Genomic DNA, 9,003 nt, shown 5'->3' with positions numbered 1-9,003 from the left:
TAGGGCGGTTTGATATCTACTTTAAGCATTCCATTAATTCTTGGGGAAGGGATAAGGTGCTGTAGTTTTTTTAACCTTTTCTTCTACTTCTTCATACCCAATTTTTTCAGTATGCTGATCTTTATTCATACCCAATAATTAGTTTTGATTAAAAATAATCACAAAAATTTAAATAAAAGAAACTATAAATTTTAGTTTGAGATTTACTATGAAATTTTGGTGGCAATATTGTAGCGGTATGGTTGGGAAACATAAATGAAGACTAACATTTTGCTACACTTTAGTTGTGGTTTAGCTATGAAGTTTAATATATTAGTTTGAGTTTTGCTAGGAAATTTTGGCCAAGATTATTAGCCGCTCAATCTATGCTACGGTGTTTATTGTAGCCAATCCCCAATAAATCTCCAACTAACTCTGTTTGATTGAAATTGACTACAAATTAGCTATTGTTTCCATCGTAGCAAATCACAAATTTTCTTGTAGTGCAAGCTGTGTAATATTTGCAGAAGCATTCAAGTTTTAGTCTCTAAAAAAAGCTGAAACCATGTGTTAGCCATGATGTGTCCTTTTGCTTGTCACCAATGGTGGCAACAGCAGTAGGAGTGGAACCCATTATGGTGCACCCAAAAGATCCAGCTTCAATGGTGGCAAGTTTTTATGACATTCATCCGATGGATCGATGGTGCACAACCCAGTTGATCAACTATTTTATCGTATCAACTTTCAAAGAATGTGAATTGTAATCCTATGCGAGGCATTTGAATGCGAAGTTATTTTAAATAAATGTGATTTGAGTGTAGAATTCAGAAAGGTAGAAGGACAAAAATTAGAAAATCCATTTAGTGTTACTAGATACATTATGGAGAACTATTTATGGAAAATCATATAGTAGCACCTGATTTAGTTTATATTCTTATTGTAAAATTTCATGAGGAAGGACTACGAAAACACTCAACAAGTATTATACAAAATGGTAACCTAAGCTATCATAAAAAAACACTCACAAAATTTATTATTAAGAAATGCCAAGAAATTTAAAACAACATAAACTAACATAAAACTTTAACATAAATTCAATCAAGTAAACAATTGAAGATTAACTAAGTGGGAACCAAGCTTTCAACATAATTTTGGTTAAACATCCACGAAGTTAACTTGTCCATTCTAGTTTTTTTAATTCTATTTCCACTCCAATTATAGAGAATCACTTCCGTTCGACCACTGTTTGCTGCTTGTACTAGTGCGACACCACTCTCGTAAAGGCACAAAGGGGCTAGAAAATATTTATCTTGATTAGGAATATTCAAATCCTGATAACTTACTTTAAGAAATTGAGTCCAAGAATTTTCAATTCCAAATTCCGACATCTTCCATATAATAAAATGGGTTTCTTGAGTATGGTGACTAAAATAGAGAGAGTCTTCTAACACATGAAGAGTTGGGGAATGAAGTGAAACTTCAACAAAATCTTGAGGGGGAAGTAACTTGCTATATGTGTCGGTACTCAGATTCAACGAGATAATCACAATTTGTTGAGCAATATCTCGGGCCAACAAGATGATAGTGTCATTCAAAGATACATCTTCATTGAGAAAGACGCGTTTAGTTGGAACACGATCCCAACAATTTAAAGGAACCAAGTTAGGAAGTTGAATAATTTTCCTAACATTACAGCCGAAGCTAAGTATTTCAAACTTATTGGGATGGAAATACACAATCTTATAAGTATCAGTTAAATTATCGTAACCAAATGAACACTTGGAAAACCATAGATAATCCAAGTGTTTCTTAAATATAATAGATGATGTGTTGGTGGCTGGGTTCCATAACTGAAACAAGGTCTTTTGCCTTTGATGATCCTTCAATGAAAAAACAGAGAAACAGAATAATCCGTTGCAGGAACCAATGAATTTGTACCAGTATTTGGGGTTGGATGGGGAGTAACGTTGGGTGGAATGGATTATGGAAGGATTGTTTAGTAAAGTATTGAGGGGAAAGCGTAGGATATCAGGACCGAGAGACATGCACAGGATTTGTGTGAGGTTTCTGTTTTTCTTTGATTGTTGAAGATGTAATTTGATGAATTCAGGATCGGAGATGAAGGTGTTCCATGCTTTACTGACACATCTGAATTGCATCAAAGATTTAACCGGAAGGAACGATAGTATATGTACGGTGAGTTCTTCAGGGAGGAATACTACTGACGTTATCGGAGTGCGGTTGGATTTACGTGACTTGGTTTTCGGAAGATTCATGGGAACTTACGCAGTGTTGAAAGTGAACCCTAATAAACGAAAATATGTATTTCTGTGTTACGAAAGTTCAACACAAAACACCATGAGATCTTACTTAAGTTGACGTGCCGGTTATGCATTCTTCCTCAATTTTAATAGGAATTGAGAGTGATGCGTGGTGAGGAATTCTAGGGTTTTTTTTTTTTTTCTAAACTCACGTTTTCTTTATTTTCTAAAATTTGTTTTTTTTGAATCATTCTAAGGAAGACATTTATGGCTATGGTATTATTTTATATATATATATATATATATATATATATATATATATATATATATATATATATATATATATATATATATATATATATATATATATATATATATATATATATATATATATATATATATATATATATATATATATATATATATATATATATATATATATGTTTATTACATTACATAGAAGAATATAAATATGTGGGCATACTATTATTTAAGACTATATTTCACATTCCATTATTTGGATGTCATTTTTCGATATAAGTGTTTAAAAATAGGACAATTTCTTTATGGAAAATACTATGGTGAAGTCACGAAAATGACTTCTTTGGTGAAGTCATTAATTTGATCAATGAGAAACAAACCCTAAGTTATCTTAATTTAATCAATGCCACGTAGGATTATATTGTACATGCCACTTACTATGCAGTCTTATGTTATTTTTTTTTTAATAAGCAATGGGATTAAAAGGAGTATTATGGATACTCCAAACCAAAAAATACAAAAGGAAAACTCCTACTACTCAAAATAATTGAGAGGAAGGGTATTCCAAATGTGAAAATTACAATTATCCCTAATGACATAATACGATTGAAGCCAATTTCAAGAGAATAAGACTATCCCTGACATACATTCGGTAAAACTAAAAGACTCATTTCTAAAAATAATCGCATTACGCCTTAACCAAATGTTCCACACCGTAGCTAGCCAAATAACCGCAAAGAAATCAAAAAACTCCTTGAACTCTTCAAATAATAAATTGTCAACCGGGCCAATCCATTCGAACACCTTCCTCCAAATACTCGAAATGACAAAACAGCCTCTATTAAGTGAGATAAATTTTCCTCCTCCAATTGACAAAAAACACAACATATCCCTCCATCTACCAAAGAGATGCCCCGTTTTAATAATTGGTCTTTCGTTGCCAATCTATTATGAATGAGTCTCCATCCGAAAAAAAGGATTTTCGGGGGTGCTTTAATCCTCCAAAGAAATCCAATTTTCTTGAGAAACGAAGAATTTAAAGAGGGACTTTTAAGCTTTTCATAAAATCTTTCATAGCAAGAATTTACCTTGAAAACTCCTTCACTGTTGCAGCCCCATGTAAAGCTGTCTTGTCTCCCTTCCGTAGGCCGAAAACCAACAATTTGATCGATCAGCTCCTTCCATAAAAAACCGATGTTGCTGCCACTGTGAAACAGCTCTTCTACCGTCTTCCAGCACCACCCAGAATCATCAAATCTGCCAGCATCCGCTACCGGCAATGCGTCGTTCTTAGCAAGCACGAACAGCTCCGGAAATTGATGCATGAGTGCTGGCTGCCCCGACCAATTGCTGTACCAGAACAGGACAGCAGTGCCGTGATAACACGATTTTATATCGTATATTTAGCCTAAAATCCATAGATATTTATAGCATTTTCCGTTTATTATGTTAATTTATTATGATATTACGCGTGTATTTGCTTTATTTCAGGTTTTACACTTCAATTTCGACTATTTGCGAAAAGGAAAGAAAATTGAGCATAAATGACCAATATTTATGCCTAAAAGATGAAAAGGGAGTGCTGAAGTGAAAGAAGGGTGCAATTAGGACCCAAAAGGCCCAAAAGAGATATTCAGCCCACCATGAATCAAAAGGCGCGTGGCTCAGACCTGCAAGCGAGTGGAGACGCACGTCTCCACGTTCTCTTCAGCCACGTCACCAAGAGGAGACGCCCGTCTCCAACTGCCCAAGATTTTCTCCACTTGAGACGCACGTCTCAAGTCTTCCTGAAGAAACGGAGACCCACGTCTCCACGCCCAGTCTGCAGAAAGTTCCTCAATTCACGGATTCCAACTGCAAACCTCCTCCTATAAATAGGACCTGCTATCCCACTTCCAAAGTGTCTGATTTCCTGCCAACGAAGTGCTGCCGAAATTGTACCGCGAACTGCTTTTCCTTATTCTGTTTTCATTTAACCGTCTATTTTCTCACAACGATTTCTACACTGGAAATTGTTGTGAACTTTTCATAGATCTAGCCTTACGTTAGATTTATCGCTTTATTTCCTTGTTTTTATTTTCTGCCATTTAAATTCCGAAGAACGATCCAGCCAACCTGTGGTGGAAGTTCGAGTACTTCAAGATTCAATTCAATCCAGATTTATTTTAATTCAGGTTTTTTATTTACCGCCTTATTTATATTATTTATCTGCATGATATATTATATGCCATTTAATATGCTTATTATTATGAACCGAACCGATATATGTATGTTTAATCGTATTGATATGTCTGGCTAAAATACTAAAGGTGTCGGTATGTAAAGTAAGTTAACCGTAGGGATCCGAAATAAATTGGCTTAAATTATGTTTTATTAATTATCACTTATTTTTGGTTTATATGTCTAATTTAATTAGTAAGTCTTAAAACCAATAGAGCGAAAGTTTGAGGGGTTAAGACGGTCAAAGGTTAAAATCAATAGAGCGAAAGTTTGAGATCTTTAACTGGATAGTAGACATAGGACATTAGTTTTAAGGATGGCGAAAGCGTATTAAAACTAATTGGAACTTATTTATTTTCAAAAAGTGTTTTTACACCCGAGCGGGATGGCGAAAGCGTACGTTAGGGATATTAGCATGTTCCGAGTCAACAGAGCGAAAGTTTGAGATTAGGAGATTTAAATAGATAACAACCTCGTAAAATAGGCATTTTATTAATTACATTGTTTCCAAAAAGCTCTTCTAAAATCTAATGGGATGGCGAAAGCGTACATTAGGAATAGGATAGTAGTCTGAATCAACAGAGCGAAAGTTTGAGACGAGGATTTTTTAATCAATTGGAATTAGTAAAGATTTTTAATTTAATTATGCAAAAGCCAATGAACCTTCGGATTACCTTTAGTTAAACGAAATACATACTGATACCTGTCTTTTATTATTATTCTTTATTTTCTCACAACCACTTTCCCTTAGGAACAATCGAAATTTTAGTACTCCTAGCTTTACATAGTAACCTTAGATAACGGTAGATCGATTCATAGTCCCTGTGGATTCGATATCTTTTAAAACTACACGACACGACTGTGCACTTGCAGTTATCAGATTTATAGACACGTAAAGTCGCGATCAAGTTTTTGGCGCCGTTGCCGGGGACTATTTAAGTCGATATCGTAACTCACTGTTACACCGTAGAGACTAGGATAATTCTTCCCTTTCTTTTTGAACGATTGTATGCCAAATACTCGTTCACAAGGAGGAGACTTAATACAACGAATTAACGAGATCGAACGTTTCATTAACGTTAAACGTCGAGCTCGCAACCTTCCCGAAGTAGCAGAAATTCCGATTAATCAGGAATTGAATTTTACTGATCAAATCAATCAAATCACCCCGAAGTTAGAGATGGCTGCTATTCGTCCTCTTAGAGACTATGCCGCTCCTTCGCGCGCTGAACCGCATTCAAGTATCGCACCACCTGCGATTGAAGCGAACAATTTCGAACTGAAACCTTCACTGGTCCAAGCTGTTCAACAGAATCAATTCTCTGGAAGCCCTGTAGACGACCCCAATCTCCATTTATCCGTGTTCGTGCAATACGCCGACACTATCAAAGCCAACAACGTTAGTTCCGAAGCTATTCGATTACGCCTTTTCCCTTTCTCCTTGAGAGATAGAGCGAGAGCGTGGCTTCAATCCCTGCCTTCCAATTCCATAACTACGTGGGACGAATTGAAGAGAGTATTCTTAGCGAGATACTTTCCGCCTAGCAAGACTGCTATGCTTAGAGGTCAAATCAACGGATTTACCCAGAAAGATAACGAATCGCTCTTCGAAGCTTGGGAACGTTACAAGGACATGCTTAGAATATGCCCTCATCATGGACTCGAACCATGGCTGATCATCCATACCTTTTATGGTGGTCTCTTATATAACACTAAAATGACTATAGATGCCGCTGCTGGCGGAGCACTAATGGACAAACCCCATGATGAAGCATACAAACTCATAGAGAACATGGCACAAAACCATTACCAATGGGGAGGAGAACGCGCCGCTCTAGAGAAAGCCCAAACCAAAGGAGGAATGTACGAAATTAGTGGTATAGACCGCGTTAACGCTAAAGTAGACGCTTTAACTCAAAAGATCGAGAATTTAACCATCACTCCTTCAGCCACCGCTGCCGCTGTAGCACCTAACTGCGAGATTTGTGGATTGACTGGGCATGTAGTTGCTGAATGCCAACTCTTGACTGGAGTCCCATCTGATCAAGTAAATTACGCTCAAGGAAACCCTTATTCTAACACGTACAACCCTGGATGGAAAAACCACCCGAACTTTTCTTATAAGAACAACAATGCGTTGTACGCGCCTGGACAAGCACCTGCTGTACCACCTGGCTACCAAAAAGCGCCTGTAGCTGCTCAAAACACCCCTAGGAAGTCAAACCTAGAAATCATGATGGAGAACTTTATAGCTTCCCAACAACAAACCAATAAAGACTTCCTGAATCAAAACATCCACAATAGCGAGCAACTAAAACAACTATCGAACAAAGTAGATGCTTTAGCTACGCATAACAAAATGTTAGAAACTCAAATCTCACAAGTAGCTCAACAACAAGAACCTACTGCTGCCCCTGCTGGCACGTTTCCTGCTCAACCACAACCTAATCCTAAAGGACATGCGAACGCGACAACACTACGAAGTGGAACTAATTACGATGGACCCATAGATCCTAGAACCCAAAACGTACCCATGTCACAACAAGAGCCAAAGGAAACCCAAAAGAAAACAACCGACGAACAAACTGCTAAGACTAAAGAGAACAATAACGAAGTGGAACCCGAAAAAGAGAAACCTTATGTTCCACCACCACCTTATAAGCCACCAATTCCTTACCCTCAAAGATTAGCCAAATCAAAAACTGAAGCGCAATTTAAAAGATTTGTAGAACTTCTGAAGCAATTAAACATAACCATACCATTCACAGAAGCCATAACTGAGATGCCTTCGTACGCTAAGTTCTTAAAAGAAATCTTATCAAACAAAAAGAAGCTCGAGGATAACGAAACTATAACGCTTACCGCTGAATGTAGCGCTATCATCCAAAACAACATGCCTCCAAAACTGAAAGACCCTGGTAGTTTCTCTATACCCTGCGTAATTGGAAAAACCATCATAGAGAAAGCCTTGTGCGATTTAGGAGCTAGTGTTAGTTTGATGCCTCTTTCGACCTGTAAGAAACTCAATCTAGGTGAGCTTAAAGCAACAAGAATGTCTCTTCAACTAGCAGACCGTTCAGTTAAATATCCTGTAGGAATGTTAGAGAATATCCCTGTTCGTGTAGGTCAATTCTACATCCCGACCGACTTCATCATTATGGATATCCAAGAAGATTCTAACATCCCGATCATTTTAGGAAGACCATTTTTAGCGACCGCTGGTGCAATTATAGATGTAAAGCGAGGAAAGCTTACTTTCGAAGTAGGAGAAGAGAAAATAGAATTTATCCTTTCCCAATTCCTAAAAGCACCTTCTATAATTGACACATGCTGTTCTGCTGACATAATCGACGAGTGTGTCAAGGAAATAAAATCCGAACCAAATAAGGAAACCGAAACCCTAAGGATTCCTATGCCGCCAATTTTTGAAGATGACAACTGGCGTGAGGAATATCAAGATAACCACCTGAGTGAATGCTTAGCTTTAACCCCTGATCCTATACCTGGACCTAAGAAACCTGCTATAGAGCTGAAGACACTCCCTACCGATCTTAGATACGAATTTCTAGACGAAGAACTAAACCGACCAGTTATAGTGAACGCCAACTTAGGACGAACCGAGACTGAAAAATTACTTAATGTCCTAAGAAAATACCCCACCGCTTTAGGATACAACATATCAGATCTGAAAGGTATAAGCCCTTCTCTGTGTATGCACCGCATCATGCTCGAAGACGATAGTAAAACCTCTAGGGAACATCAAAGGCGAATAAACCCTATTATGAGCGATGTGGTTAAAAAGGAAATCCAAAAACTGCTAGAAGCTGGAATAATATATCCTATATCCGATAGTAAATGGGTTAGCCCCGTTCACGTCGTACCAAAGAAAGGAGGAGTCACTGTAATCACTAACGCAAAAGGAGAATCTGTAGCACAACGTACCCAAACTGGATGGAGAATGTGCATTGACTATAGGAAGCTAAATAAAGCTACCCGAAAAGACCATTTCCCTTTACCTTTCATAGATCAAATGCTCGAACGCTTAGCTAAACACTCACATTTTTGCTATCTGGATGGATACTCCGGATTTTTCCAAATTCCTATCCACCCTGACGACCAAGAGAAGACCACATTCACCTGTCCTTATGGTACATTCGCTTATAGACGAATGCCTTTTGGACTCTGCAATGCACCCGCGACCTTCCAAAGATGCATGATGGCAATATTTGCCGACTTCCTAGATGGAATAATGGAGGTCTTTATGGACGACTTCTCTGTCTGT

The 9,003-nt window shown here is 37.5% G+C and overlaps 1 protein-coding gene and 1 non-coding gene across 2 annotated transcripts; both read right to left on the bottom strand.

The window, feature by feature from the left end:
* Positions 1-1,100: 1,100 nt before the first annotated feature.
* Positions 1,101-3,826, bottom strand: LOC131642708 (uncharacterized). The gene is made up of 2 exons (XM_058912929.1): positions 3,590-3,826; positions 1,101-1,859 (listed from the first exon to the last, which is right to left on the bottom strand). Exons 1-2 carry the CDS (start codon positions 3,824-3,826, stop codon positions 1,101-1,103), a joined length of 996 nt encoding a protein of 331 aa, XP_058768912.1.
* A 2,450-nt stretch (positions 3,827-6,276) lies between these two features.
* Positions 6,277-6,383, bottom strand: LOC131642709 (small nucleolar RNA R71). Its single transcript, XR_009295977.1, has one exon. It is a non-coding gene; the product is annotated as a small nucleolar RNA R71 (small nucleolar RNA).
* Between the last annotated feature and the right edge of the window lie 2,620 nt (positions 6,384-9,003).

The sequence above is a fragment of the Vicia villosa genome, unplaced genomic scaffold (genome assembly GCF_029867415.1).
Source record: "Vicia villosa cultivar HV-30 ecotype Madison, WI unplaced genomic scaffold, Vvil1.0 ctg.005650F_1_1, whole genome shotgun sequence".
In the NCBI taxonomy this organism is placed as follows: domain Eukaryota; kingdom Viridiplantae; phylum Streptophyta; class Magnoliopsida; order Fabales; family Fabaceae; genus Vicia; species Vicia villosa.
Note: the sequence above shows the minus strand (reverse complement) of the source record. Positions and strands in the feature narration are given on the sequence as shown.

What these genes read in the sequence shown, in the direction of transcription:
- LOC131642708 (XM_058912929.1), bottom strand. Translation starts at nt 3,826, where the DNA reads ATGCATCAATTTCCGGAGCTGTTCGTGCTTGCTAAGAACGACGCATTG. An exon ending in ACAGTGAAGGAGTTTTCAAG is followed by an intron (nt 1,860 to 3,589) that starts GTAAATTCTTGC and finishes TTTTCATTGAAG; the next exon opens with GATCATCAAAGGCAAAAGAC.